General features: G+C 41.4%; 1 protein-coding gene and 1 long non-coding RNA gene across 5 annotated transcripts in view; one reads left to right on the forward strand and one right to left on the reverse strand.

Annotated features, from left to right (window-relative positions):
• Positions 1-14,576, forward strand: part of PLEKHH1 (pleckstrin homology, MyTH4 and FERM domain containing H1) — a 57,998-nt gene that overhangs the window by 39,588 nt on the left and 3,834 nt on the right. For 3 of the 4 annotated variants that reach the window (XM_054828897.1, XM_054828896.1, XM_054828898.1), the window contains 9 exons: positions 704-801; positions 3,335-3,512; positions 3,922-4,077; positions 6,685-6,785; positions 8,581-8,722; positions 9,615-9,757; positions 10,840-10,969; positions 13,659-13,745; positions 14,293-14,439. In XM_054828897.1, coding sequence (XP_054684872.1) covers positions 704-801; positions 3,335-3,512; positions 3,922-4,077; positions 6,685-6,785; positions 8,581-8,722; positions 9,615-9,757; positions 10,840-10,969; positions 13,659-13,745; positions 14,293-14,439 — 1,182 coding nt within the window. Of the gene's footprint in view, positions 1-703; positions 802-3,334; positions 3,513-3,921; positions 4,078-6,684; positions 6,786-8,580; positions 8,723-9,614; positions 9,758-10,839; positions 10,970-13,658; positions 14,210-14,292; positions 14,440-14,576 lie in introns of those variants that run through there. The other variant, XR_008577502.1, reaches the window with a different exon arrangement.
• On the reverse strand, positions 45-10,968 carry LOC129207657 (uncharacterized). Its single transcript, XR_008577512.1, has 2 exons — positions 10,785-10,968; positions 45-4,059 (listed from the first exon to the last, which is right to left on the reverse strand). It is a non-coding gene; the product is annotated as an uncharacterized LOC129207657 (long non-coding RNA).

The following is a 14,576-nucleotide window of genomic DNA, read 5'->3' on the forward strand; positions in this document are numbered from 1 at the left end:
ATCTCGGCACTAATGTGCAAAGAAAAACACTGAGAATGCAACTACTTGCAAAATAAATTTTAGTTTCAATTTAACCATTTAGCAGTTGCACATGGTCTATTCAGACCATATTCAGAATCAAAATTTCTAGTTCACGTTGGCTAGCTATAACTGTCACATGTTATTAGTTTTGTTTTCCATTTTAGTTGATCAACAGCATGCAAATCATGAATGTTACTATTAATCACGAAATCTGATTATTGCACTATAATTATTGAGTGAATCAAATGAATAAGTTGCAGCATAAATGTAGATACTTGATTGTAATATTTCCAGCTCAAATGAGAAAATCTGGTTAAAGAATAATGGGTCTAAATTTGAAACAAAATTCCCCAGTGTGTTCTTTGTTATGATTTGCAGTTACAAATAGGACAAAAGTATTATTTTAAGTCTTAATCATTCACTCAGCTCTTGGTTACACTAGTCAAAATTTTCAAAAGTGGGCAGTCATTTAGAACACCTCTTCTTAGAGTCCAGATTGAGACAGTGAAGAGCAGTCTGTCCTCTGACCATCACTTCCCTTTGAAGCATCTTCAATTACATGTCTAAAAATAGTCACTCCCAAAAGCAGTGGTCACCATCCAACATTCTGGTTGCAGTATTCTATGAAAGACAACAGGCAAGAAGTACAGAACAAGAATGATGTCCAGTTTTATGTTCACAGTGCTGGCAACTCCTGGCTTTGTGCGCTCCTCTCTTCCTGCCTCAACATCACTTCCTCTGGTACATCAAACAGCACTTGCAGCGACATGCAGACCCCAGGTAAAGACTGCAACAGCATTTTCTTCTGCTAAGCTGATTGCCTTTTGCATCCACAACGGATAAAGATGGAAGCAATTTTGTAACTCACACCTGCAAAAATAAGTTGAGGGAGGGGACAGAAGGTTCCCAGTGGTATCAAGCTGTTCCTCTTCAGTCATTCACTTATATTGAGCTAGCTCACAAGACTGAGTGACCTGTACTAGCAAGAGAACTTTTTGCAGATATAACTGGAGCTACATAGGGAGTTTTTTGCTGATGCAGCTACTTTCTTTTATTGATAGAAAGACACACCAAAGTAATTATTTAGAATGAATCATTAGAATTTTAGGTGATTACATTCTGCTGTCAGGTTAACAGGCATACTGACAGAAAAAATGTGAGGCAGAGAACATCTTGGAGAACCATAAAAAGTCAGGAAAAACTAACAAACCTGAAATATATGCTAGTACTGTTTTCTGTTACCTCTTTTTGGTCTGTAACACTTTCCCCTATAAGAAAACAGCGCAAGATCTCCTGTAACAGCAAGAAGTTGTTTTCCAGTGTTCATGCTGTGCTCTTTCTTTTGTTTCCATGGTGATCTGATCTTCAGCATATCTCACTGTGTCCTTGGGGAGGAGGTCACAGCTAGAGATGTCTAGTTGTGTGTTGCAACAACATACTGTTGCTAAGACATAGGTAAAAGAGGGGTTTCTTTTCAAACAAATATTCATATTCAAATACTCAGTCTAAGTCTGCCTTGGAACTCAAGCTAAAAGTCTCCTGGTATTGCAAAGGAAATCTGTGTACTGCTCCTATCAAGTTTTTTTATTTTCTTATATGCTGCCTCACATTTGCTATTTCTTCTCAGAAGCAAAAACAGATTATCAGGCATTCCTCGATGTTCAGGTTCTCTCTCCATTGGCTGAGGCAACATGTTAGGGATCTTCTGGCTAGTAGTGAGGTAGAAATCACCTCTTCAAACTTGTGCATTACCAGCTCCCAGACTGGCCCATTCAACTCAGTAGTGGAGCTGCTCTGCTGTTAGGGACTATTGAATTTCATAAGGATGTGCTGTGCTCTGTGACACTCATTTAATCCATTGGTTTCAAGCATTACTGTAATGATGGTCTGCCAGGTTCTTAGCCCAAAAGTACCTTTATCAACAAATAAACTTTAAGCAGAAGCAAAGAGGAAATATATTTATATAATCCAGCTATGAAACAATTATTAGGGCTAGAAAAAAAATACAGAAATTACAGCAAACTGGTCTTATATTCATCTGTAGTTTAGATTAGATTTAGAGCAGTTGCTAAATGGGACTTAGCTCCTTCTGCCTAGCTTTAGGAATACTTATGTGTCTTTAGATGGAGCAGATCTGGCTGTTTCTTGACCAGCTAAATAGATATGCTTTCCCTGTTTCATAGCAAACAAGACACTAGAATGTTAACACTGCATAATGCCTGTGACATAGATTTACATTAGATCTTCATTCTAGGTATTGTTTTTCCATGAGAGGTGACCTTAAAGTATATATCCTTAGAGTATATATCCAGTCTCTAAGAGAGGAATAAAAGCGGGGCGCAGTTCTAGGTTAGAAGACACAGGGCTCAGGAACATTTGGGAGCCAGACACAACAGCTTCTTGCTGTTTGTCCATTTGAAAATTGTTCAAACGTATTACTGGGGAGGTGAGCAATATATTGCTACAGTAAAAAGCCAGAGCTCCTGACTTCCATGTGGCTTGCAGGGATTGAACTGAAGATTTAATCATGTGCTGAGCTCCTGAAAGCATCTTGAATGGAATTAGTTTCCCCTGCAAAGTGATAGCACAGTTATAAATCCATATAAATCCTTCAATTTCAGAATTTATTCAGTATATACATTCTTAACATTTTTGCAAAAGGTATAATTGACTGTTCCTGCCTGGCTTTAGAGAGATGTGTCCTTTTGGTGCTGTTCAATGGAGCACTCTCTTCAGTAGACAGTAAACTGATCATATTAATAACTGTCCCTATACTGTATTGAACTAACAAATCTGAGCCTGCTTTGAATCTGTGTCGAGTCTCTTGATTGGCAGATAGGGTTAACCATGTAAATTGATAAACACAATTTACCTAATTCTGTAAGTGAGACTAATGCATTACAATTTATTGTTAATGCTTATCAGGACTTGACACGATAGTAACTAAATTCCGCTGGCATGACAGCAATTTTAAGGGTGAACTGGTCTTGGTTTAATGGATACTATGATGGCAACAGGGTACAGAAGAGGATATTCCTATACTATGTCCAGTCCATCTAGGAACAGGGAATGCTCTTGTGCTTCCTGGAGAGTCTATCGTCTACCTTGATTTTACAGATCCTTGGAGCTCAGGTTTGTGTTGTAGCTTTTCACTTGAGCTGTTAGTCTGTTGAGAAGAACTAGGATATCTGCACAGAGATGTATCTTTTCTTGAGCAAAAGCCTGAGGGAGGAATGCTTTGCATGGCATGGGAAATAGAAGAGGACATGGCATTTAAGGCATGTTTGTGGCTTATCTCCACCTCTTTGCCTAGGAGTGAAATAGGCAAGTATGCCATCTACTGCCAGAGATCAGTAGACCGCACTGTGCAGACTGGCGAGCGGGAAGCCAAGCCCTCCCGGATGGAGATTGTGTCCATCCTGCTGAGAAATCCCTACCACCACTCACTCCCTTTCAGCATCCCAGTGCACTTCATGAACGGAACCTACCAGGTGAGCCACCGCAGCTGCCTTTCTTCTGGGCACTGGAGGACTGCACCATAACCTGCCTCCTTCATGTGGGTGGGTGGCACCATGGTGTTTATATGTGTCAGATATTGAGAAATAGACACTATTTTTCCTCCTTGCCATTTTAGCCATTTTTTCTGAGAAAATGAAAGGAATCCAACCCCAGCTCTACAGGTCTTAGGACGAAAAGGTAGCTGGGGAAAAGGGAGAGATGTCATAAATGCCTCAGTACAAGAATGCAATATGAAGGGAGACAATATGCAAGTGCAGTCACTGGAGCTGGCAGTCAATCATGAGACACCAATCTGTAGGAAACCAGGCTTCATTAGTTGTGATACCCATCAATGTCATGTTTCTTGAAAGTTATCCTTGATTAGCTCTTCTTTCATTGCAGGTTGTAGGTTTCGATGGTTCCTCGACAGTTGATGAATTCATCCAGCGACTGAACCAGGAGACAGGAATGAGGAAGCCATCCCACATGGGATTTTCTCTGTTCACAGATGATCCTTCTGGCAGGAATTTGGAGCATTGTCTGCAGGGTAACATGAAGGTATTTATTTTTCCCTCTGCTACATTCAGCAGACAGCTTTGAAGAGCTGCTAAAGGGCTAATAATTTTTTCTTAATGCAGCAAGATTAAATACACTTGGGTATTGTCTATCCGGATTAGTATTCAGAGATCAGATATTAATTCCTGCACTTGGGTCACAACAACCCCATGCAATGCTACAGGCTTGGGGAAGAGTGGCTGGAAAGCTGCCTGGCGGAAAAGGACCTGGGGATGTTGGTCGACACCTGGCTGAGTGTGAGCCGGCAGTGTGCCCAGGTGGCCCAGAAGGCCAACAGCATCCTGGCTTGTATCAGGAATAGTGTGGCCAGCAGGACTAGGGAAGTGGATCGCCCCCTGTACTCACACTGGTGAGGCTGCACCTTGAGTACTGTGTTGAGTTTTAAGCCCCTCACTACAAGAAAGACATTGAGGTGCTGGAGCATGTCCAGAGAAGGGCAATGAAGCTGGTGAAGGGACTGGAGCACAAGTCTTATGACGAGCAGCTGATGCAACTGGGGTTGTTCAGCCTGGAGAAGAGGAGGCTGAGGGGAGACCTCATCACTCTCTACAACTACCTGAAAGGAGGGTGTTGGTCTCTTCTCCCAAGTAACAAGTGCTAGGACAAGAGGAAATGGCCTCAGATTGTGTCAGGGGAGGTTTAGATTGGCTATCAGGAAAAATATCTTCACTGAAAGGATTGTCAGGCATTGGAACAGGCTGCCCAGGGCAGTGGTTGAGTCACCATCCCCGGGTTATTTAAAAGACGTGTAGATATGGCACTTATGGACATGGCTTAGTGGTGGACTTGGCAGTGTTAAGTTTGTGATTGGACTCAATGATCTTTTAAAAAAGAAAGACCATAAATGTCTTTTCCAACTAAAATGATTGTATGATTCTATAATTAGCTCAGTCTAGTCTGAGGTACTAGTTAAGACAAAGCACGTTCTGTTTTAGTAGGTGATAAATTTGTCAATTTTTTAAAAGTCTTTAACTCAGATTTTAGCACATATTAAAGTTTAATTTGTCTTGACTGCAAAATTAAAACATGACTGAGCTAGCATAATCAGATATCACAACTAACATCAAATGTGACACTCCTAATTGAGACAAATTTATGTTAGGCTGTGAGTCTCTTGGCATGTCTATATAAATCTCATCTATTGGATTATGAAGTATCTCCTTGCTATCTCCAGATAACTCAGGTTTTCATTGTTGATGAGTGTACTTAGGGGAGAAAGCTCTACTGAGTATGCTCTCACTTTAAAAAGGACTGGAGTGCTTCAGATCGAGGGAAAAGGAAACTAGATAAAGTATTAACATCTGTGCCTTTCATATGGAGATTTTTACCTGGATGACTGCCTTAAGTGAGCAGGCTAGTGGCCATGAATGAGACATATCAGATTTTCATACAAATCTGGGACAATAATTGTCATACAGCACTGATAGAGGAATAGTGGTAGTGGCAACTTTGAAGAGGCCCTGATACCTGTAAGGAACATAAACGTTCAGATTTACACAGCATAAAATTTCACATTGGGCAATGGAAGGAGAAAATGCCGATAACTTTAAATTAGATAGTTTGAAGGAGAAACTACCACAGACAGTGCCAAATTATTTGCTTTGCTTTCATGGCCTGATATAGACCAGATAATCTGGAGCTTTGCTGGTAATTGAACCACCATTTGGAGAAATAAGATATTAGAGAAAATGAAGGAGCTTGAGACATTCAAAGGCATCACTTTTACTGGTTATTAACTGGTTATTATTTACTTGCCAAGGCAACCTCAATAGCTTTTTAAGAGAGGATTAGGATATCTGATTATGTATTTCATGTGGCTTCTTATGTTCACATTCCTTTTATTGAGATGCTATCTAAAGAGAAGTAGGGGCCTTTATTAGACCACTTGTAAAAGAACTGGAATAACCAAGAGAAGCCGAATGGAACCAAGGGACTAACCCTGCTGTTACTAAAACTATGTCTGAGTTACAAAGTTGGAATCTAGGACCAAATGTTCCCAAAGTTGGGACATTCACATCCAAGGGTTTGGTTTAGCCAAGCATGTAGGCAGCCGCCCTTCAGAGGATACGTTAGTGCTTTAGTTTGGCTCAGGACACTTTTGAAGCAAACCTACCCAGTCACTCCTATTAACCATGCTTTGATTCACATTAAGGAGCAGCCTTGGAGAGTGTGAAATGGATTCTTTTTACGTGAACTGGAAGACGTGATCCAACACAGTGGTGGGCTTTCAGGCCATTTGATCAGACTAAAGCTAGTCCAAAGGAAAACCCTTTGACACTCATCAAGTGTTGGGCACAGGGTGTTAGGAACAGGTGTTTCACTGTGCAGATCTGCTCCTCCTGGGCTTTGCTACTTGCTAACATGGACATAGCCAGAGTTGCTACCAGACCAGAATTCACTTACAGATGTCCCCTTGCAGATTAGAGCTGGAGTTTTCAGTTGGAATGCTTTAATTTTTACATACTGTGTAATAGAAAAAGGAATTGTTTTGCCACTTTCGGCTGTGTTTATGCAGATCCAGTCTATTTCTTTATCTTCTATCCATTTCACCTCAGTTTGTCTCTCCTCTCTCCATGATATTTTTTAAAGATCTGTGATGTCATTTCTAAATGGGAACAAGCCTTAAAAGAATTGCATCCCGGGAAGTATGAAGGTGGCACAAGAATTGTGAAGTTGACCTATAAGAACAGGTACGGTGCTTCATTGGTTGGCCTCACTACTGCTGTTAATTAAACATTTCTAGACTGCATATGTCTGTAGATGGCCAGTAATTTATAGCACTGTTAGTGCCAAAAGTTCTTTAGCTAAGATGTGTTCAAATCCTACATGAGATGTGATGACTTCTGTGTGTGGTACATGTGTAAAAGAAACTATATGGTCTAGAAGTAAAAACCAAAACCATTTGCAATAGCAGCATAGACTTAAAATGGGTTAAGAACTAGCTGTAGCACAATAAGACATACTTGGCACAATTTTGTTTGCCTAGATTCTAAGACATAATTAAATAATGTGTGTTAAGTGAGAGGAAGAGAGACCTGGGGGGAAAATCACCAGTGAAAACAAATATGGTGAAACTTCCAATTAAGTGAAGATTCACAAAGATGAAAAAGATACGAGAACAATGTTCTAAATGGCATGAGTTGTAGAGGAGACTTGTAGTAGCAGTGCCCAGACTTTATAAAGAAAGAAATGTTAAAAGTTAGATGACAAGAGATAGCAGAGAATGAAAGTACAAGGCAAAGATCTAAACCAAAAACTGGAACAAGTTTGTAATTTATAATACAGACAGGAATTCTGAATTACAGTGAATGGAAAGCTGTGTATGAGAACAAGGAATGTCTTTCTGCATGTGAATTCTGTCTACAGGCGAAACAAAGGCCACTCCAAAACCAAAAAGAGACGAAGTTCTGTATTGAATGTATGAAGATTTTGTTGACTGTATTGGTGGAAACAAATTTCTATGAACTTTGTTAGTTGGTCTAACAGATGTGGAAGCAGAGGTTATTGCTTTTGACCCAGAAGGCAGCATTTGTTTCAGGAGTGAAACTTTGCAGTATTATTTTGTTGAACTGGAATGTGCCTAGATTGGACAGCAAGGATGTTTTGATAAGGTCTTTCCAAGGTTGGGCTGTTCTAACATCAAGAACTCTGATAAGACACGTGTAAGGTCACTGTGGTCCTAATGGTGGTGTTAATCTTAAATTGACATAAAAATAAACAAACTGATCCACTGGAATGAATATCTTGTGTGGTATTGTGGAATATGTAGTCATAGATGCAGCTGTAAATTAATATTTGAATTAGATGGTGTGGGCTGTAAATAGGCACACATGAGGAATGGTTCTGGGAAGCATTCCCCCAGCTGGTGTCTTCAACCTCCATTAGTCACCCTGCTATACCAGGTCAAAGGGAATAAAAAATAGTAGGAAGCTTTGATTTACAAGTATGCTTCTTCAATTTTTGAAATAAAGCCTGCTAATTTGGTCTCTTATTTCCTGCTGAAGCAAACTGAAGACTTTGTTGTAACAATATCAGTGTAAGTGATCAAAACAAAGCTGGCAAAAATAACAAGTCTACAAGGCTGTCATGTAGAAGTTTATACATGTAGAGCAGAGGCAGTTCTGTATTCTGTGATAAGCAGAGAAGGCCCTATCTTAAACATTACCTGTCTGTGCTTGATGGGGTTGGACGGCCACTGATTTACCTGTGTTTAATAAGGCTTCACTGTCTTAAAGTGGTTGGCGCTCAGAATTCAAAGGGCTTCCAAAGCTAGAAAGTATGTTTTGAGCCTCCTTGTCCAAATCTGGTTCATAAGGGAAGCACCTCAGCTTCCAAATGTCTCTCCAGTACCGCCTGCAATGCACTAAGTTCACTTTGGAGAAGGAGGAAAAAGAAACCCCACTTTTACTCACCTTGATTAAAGTTCCCACCTCTACTCTAGGTTTACAATACCTTTTTACCTTTACAATCCTCTCTGCTTTTTAGGCTATATTTTCGGAGCCAGGCCAAAGGTGAGACAGACCGGGAGCGGTTGCTACTGGCCTTCCAAGTCAGCAATGAAATAGCCAATGGAAGGTTTCCTGTTAATAAGGAATTAGCTCTGGAAATGGTGGCTCTGATGGCTCAGGTGAGTATGGCTATGGGCAGAAATACTCCCTTTTGTCCTCCAGGGACTTCAGCTGTATACTGAATGTCTTTTACTAAGCAGCTATCTCTTACATCAACAGTGATATTTCTTATCAAACATACAGTGTGAGATGTACCATGTGAAACACATTATACCAGCATACACATGTTATTAGAACACCTTTTGCTGTAGGGAAATTTGCTATAGAAGTGCCTCTCCTTTCCTTCTGAAGAAAAACATTGGAAAAAAAAGTGAGGCTGGACTATCCCCAGAACTGCTCCAAGTAGTGCCTTAGTAGAGATATAGAAATCACATCACTTACTAGAATTCCACTTAATAGTCAAAATTTTCCCTGTTGCATTGCCAATAGCCTCTTACGCGGGCATCTTGTAGGATCCTCCAGTAGACCTCCAGGCTTGCGTTTAGCATCTTACCACATAAAACACACAGTATGGGTTGTGGGCATGATAAGCAGCTCTTACTGAGCTGAAACTGATTGTTGCATTTGTTAAAGCAATGTAAACTGAGATGGAGAAGGCGGGAACATTGTCCAAACTATTTACAAATAGGCTGCTGTTTTAATTGGCCAATTGAAAATAAACCCCAAAAGCTTGGCAGTTATGCAGAAGTGTCTCCCTACAACAAGTAGCTGGCTGAGATCTTGTTTCAGTTTTTTAGATCAGTAAAGAATTCCTTGGGCAGTCATGTCCTCAGTAGTTGTTCTGTTGTATGCATTACTATGGTAATGCTGTAGACAAAATTCCACTGCCTAATGGCATCTCTTTGCATGACTAATAAACATAGTAGTTATTGGTATGGGAATCTATGGAGTGTTCTACTGCACTAAAACCCCCATAGTTCTGTTGCACTATAAACAATAATGTTGTCTTAGGTGGAATATGGGGATTTGGATCGTCCAGGATCTTCAGGTCCTGGGGGAACATCACAACTGAAAATGCAGCATCTTCTCCACCAGGTCTTAGATAAATTCTACCCCAAACGCTACAAGCAAAACAGTACTCCTGAACAGCTCAGGTAAATTGCTTGTTCTTCTATACTTGGCACTGAAAACAAATTTTACTTGCAAAATTCTGTCTTTATATTTAAGAAGTTTCAAGGAGTCCTGGCAAGATTATTTGATATAGAAACTTAAACAAAACACAAGTGTCAGGAAAAGGTTCCTTTAAAAGAAAATGGCAGTTAACTAATATAAAAAGAGCCAAATCACCAACTAATTTTCCCCTAGACAAGAAGTTTAAGCCTTTCACTTCCAAATTAGGCATCTCAGTTCCAACAAACTCTAACCTAATATGAATTCTCTTTCTCAATTTTTGTTTTACCCTTCCCCCAAGTGTCAATTGAATCCAGATGCCTAACATTTGCAACGAGCCATAAAGCCAGCACATATGGGCTGCTTCAGGCCATGCAGTAATTCTGGTAGGATGTATTTTGGCAGGGCTTTTTGATGTTCTGACTTGGAAATTCTCACACACAATGCAGAGATCTCAAGTACAGAATTCAAATGCTGCCATGGATCTCAGCTCTAACTGTTTTAAAGAGAGAGGATGGTAATCTTCCAGATCCAAAGCTACTTGGGGATGCAGTGGTGGAACTAACACAATTAGCTCCTCTTGGAAGCAAATTCCATCTGCATGTAGCAAGATAGCTGCCAAACCATCCCTAGTGAGCCAAATCAAAAGTGAGTTAATATATATTTGGCCACTCCATATAGAGCATACTACAGACAAGTTAAGAGGAAGGTGAGAGTATAATTGAATGTGAAGACAAGGTGGGCAGGATTTTATTGTAACAGCTGCCTGAGTGTTTGTCGTTACAGTTGTTTAATATATATGCCAGCGAGCAACCCATATGTGACTGGGATTCCTGGGCATTACAGTATAACTAGTAATAAAATAATTGTGGAAGTAGAGAAAATGCTAAAATAAACTCAGGTTGTACAACCTTCATAATTGACAGTGCTAGCAGCCCTGTCCGTAGTGCTATGTAGAACAGCCCTTTTGGAATACGAGGTACATATGTTAACTGTTACAATTTTACTCACCTTTCCTTGGAAGACATTAGTAAATAATGCTGTCTTGTGTCTTGGATTCTGAAAGGCAACTGGCTGACAGGCTGGCGACGAAGTGGATGGTGCTGCAGGGATGCTCTCCACCAGAATGCATTCGAATTTATTTGACGGTGGCCCGGAAATGGCCTCTCTTTGGAACCAAAATATTTGCTGCTAAGGTAACTGGAGTACGCATTTTTCTGTTCCTGAGAGTGAACTATCTGGGCAGAGACATACCTGTGATCTCTGGTAACCAGGGTTGAAAACGCTTCTACTTCAGGAAGGGGGAAAACTGAACAATACTCTTGTTCAGAACAAACAGCTCTGTTACCACATAGGTTTAGAAAGAGGGAAGAGAAACATGTTCTAAACACTAGGGGTTGCTAGCGTTTAGTAAATAAATACTGAAGGTTCCCTGGCTGCATCAGTTGATCATAATACAGGGTACTAACTCTCCTTACAAACCTTGCCAAAGCTTTCTCAGGCAGGAATTTCCCTGGTCATCAAGGCTGCAATGATAGTTTAAAAAATACTATTTACATACCACTGTGGGGGGTGGAAGGGAAGATTGCCCCATAAATCACACCAGGCAGCTGACGCTAGCTAAAAGGAGAATGGGTATTTCAGTCCTGTCCTCTGCTTGACACAGAGCTGGCTGCTTTCCTTGCCACATGAGAGAGGCAAGCACTGCTAACATCCTAACATTTCTGTTGCAGAAACAGAAAAACTAAAGCACATATTTGGGTAAGCTGCTAGCCCACGGGCATTGGCGGGAGAGCAAAGAACAGCTAGAGAGGGTACTTCTCCCAGTAGCTTGTACCATCCCTCAGCCCATCCCAGGCTAGAGCTCTTACCTATTACCCTTGCCTGAACTAATGTCTTAGCACATAGTGGTTGTCTGAGAAATCTTGGTTTGGCACTAACCATCTTCCCCAACCCAGCAGAAACCTCCTCTATTGAAAGCTTGAGATAGGTCTTGTTCATGGATACATGTCTCTTGCTTTGAAGTCAAAGCTGCTGTAGTTATGGAATAAAGTCTAAGGATGGACCACTTGGTGGATAAGGAATTGGCTGGATGGTTGCACTCAAAGAGTTGTGGTCAACAGCTCAATGTCCAAGTGGAGAACAGTGACAAGTGGCGTTCCTCAGGGGTCGGTACTGGGACCAGCACTGTTCAACATCTTTGTCCGCAACATGGACAGTGGGATCGAGTGCACCCTCAGCAAGTTTGCCGACGACACCAAGCTGCGTGGTGTGGTCGACACGCTGGAGGGAAGGGATGCCATCCAGAGGGACCTTGACAGGCTGGAGAGGTGGGCCCATGCGAACCGCGTGAAGTTCAACAAGGCCAAGTGCAAGGTCCTGCACGTGGGTCAGTGCCATCCCAAGCATGACTAGAGGCTGGGCGAGGAATGGATTGAAAGCAGCCCTGAGGAGAAGGACTTGGGGATATTGATTAATGGGAAGCTCAACATGAGCCAGCAGTGTGCGCTTGCAGCCCAGAAAGCCAACCGTGTCCTGGGCTGCATCAAAAGAGGTGTGACCAGCAGGTCGAGGGAGGTGATCCTGCCCCTCTACTCCACTCTTGTGAGACCCCACCTGGAGTACTGCATCCAGCTCTGGGAGCCCCAGTACAGGAGAGACATGGAGCTGTTGGAGCGAGTCCAGAGGAGGGTCATGAAGCTGATCAGAGGGCTGGAGCACCTCTCCTATGAGGACAGGCTGAGACAGTTGGGGCTGTTCAGCCTGGAGAAAAGAAGGCTCCGGGGAGATCTAATTGCAGCTTACCAGTACCTGAAGGGGCCTACAGGAAAGCTGGAGAGGGACTGTTTATCAGGGAGTGTAGTGACAGGACAAGGGGTAATGGGTTTAAGCTGAAGGAGGGTCGATTTAGATTAGATGTTAGAAAGAAATTCTTTACTGTGAGAGTGGTGAGGCACTGGAACAGGTTGCCCAGAGAGGTTGTGGAGGCCCCATCCCTGGAAGTGTTTAAGACCAGGTTGGATGAGGCTTTGGGCAATGTGGTCTAGTGGAAGGTGTCCCTGCCCATGGCAGGGAGGTTGGAACTAGATGATCTTTAAGGTCCCTTCCAACCCAAACCATTCTATGATTCTATGATGGAAGAGACCTCGTGAGAAAATATACAAGAAGTTTCCAGAAAGACAATCATTTCCACTGTCAGGAGTAAAAGCAGAAGAGGTTACTGGTATTTGAGGTTACCAACACTGAAGAATCAGAATATAGAATAGTTCCACTCAGAGTTTAAATAATGTTGATATTTCTGATGATTACCATATTTTATAACTTTTGAATAGTTAAACAGCAAAGCCTATGGCCTTAGCCATGTAAGAGCAGATTCCCAGGAAGGATTCATGTCATGAGCCATAAGACCACGTAACTAATTTTTAACAGATAATTGACGCACATTTGTCAAAATCTGTAAGAAAAAAAATTGCATTGATGTGATGGCACTGGGTGCACAGGTATTATAGAAACCAAGAGGCTTCATTGCCTGCCTGACTGATGGGAATAGTGTAAGAGCCAGAGCAGAGCAGAACTGATGTTTTTTTGCTCTGCACTAGCATTTCCTTCAGTTTTAACTACACTGATGGAATTTAATTAATTTAATCTCAAAGCCTTCATTATCATTGCATCTCTTATGCCACTAGGCCCAAAATTCTATGTAAATCTGAAAATGTTATTCCAGATTTTGACAAAAGTCCTCTTAAAATCAAACCAGGTCAGACCTATGGGATTCAGCCTATGGGATTGTCTCTCATCTTCGCTTTATCCTTAAAACCCAAGATTTATGTCAGAAACATCTAAATGTCAAGAAATATCTAAATTAATAATTTTCTTTTTCTCTAGCCCATTTTGCCTTCCTCATTGGAAGACTGTCCAGTCTGGATAGCTGTGAATGAAGATGGCATCAGCATACTGGATTATAACACTATGGTATGGTGAGGAAAACTGTTTAAGAACAATAACTTACCTCCCACAGAAAGACATTCCCCTGAGTCCACTTAAAGTCACTAAAAGTTTGTCTTTAACTTCAAATGGATCCAGAAGTTAATTTGTAGAAGTCAGAGATGAGGGAAGTCAGTGCTATGTTTGAACGCTACATAAACAAAGGAAAATTACAGCTACAGTGTAAGGTAAGGTTTCATGAAACAGCTAACTGCCTCTTTGATGGGCAGCAAACATGCTCATATGTCTTGCAAAATCTCAGTGGTATGTGCTTTACCACCACCACCTGGGATATAACACAGTTTGGACTAGTGCTCTGAAGCAATAAGGCGTCGAGCAAGCTAGGAGAAAACTAGAAATGTGGTTCTCATTTGAGATTTCTCTGCCAGCTGTTACCTATAGAGCCAATTACCTATACGGCCTGTTACTGCTGGAGATCTGGTGTTCTTGCAGTAAGTAGCAAATATATTAGTTTAAGGTGGCTGTTTTTTCTTTTACAGAATTATGACTCTCTCAAACTCTCTGTTGTCTGCAGCACTTGAAGGTCTCTTATTCATACTCCTCTGTGCTGACCTTTGGAGGCTGTCGAGATGACTTCATGATTGTAGTCAGTCAAATGAAAGAAAGGAGTTCTGGAAAAAACAGCACTGAAAAACTTCTTTTCACAATGGCAATTCCAAAGGTAATTACAAAATGAACCATAAGTTTCTCTCCAGCTGGGAGCATCACAGCTGGGCATTTTGTACAAGCCCTGGGGACTGGTACTTGGGGCTGCAGCACTAGCTATATACATTCAAGAAGTCCCTCATAAGCTGGAAC

The sequence above is a fragment of the Grus americana genome, chromosome 5 (assembly GCF_028858705.1).
Source record: "Grus americana isolate bGruAme1 chromosome 5, bGruAme1.mat, whole genome shotgun sequence".
In the NCBI taxonomy this organism is placed as follows: domain Eukaryota; kingdom Metazoa; phylum Chordata; class Aves; order Gruiformes; family Gruidae; genus Grus; species Grus americana.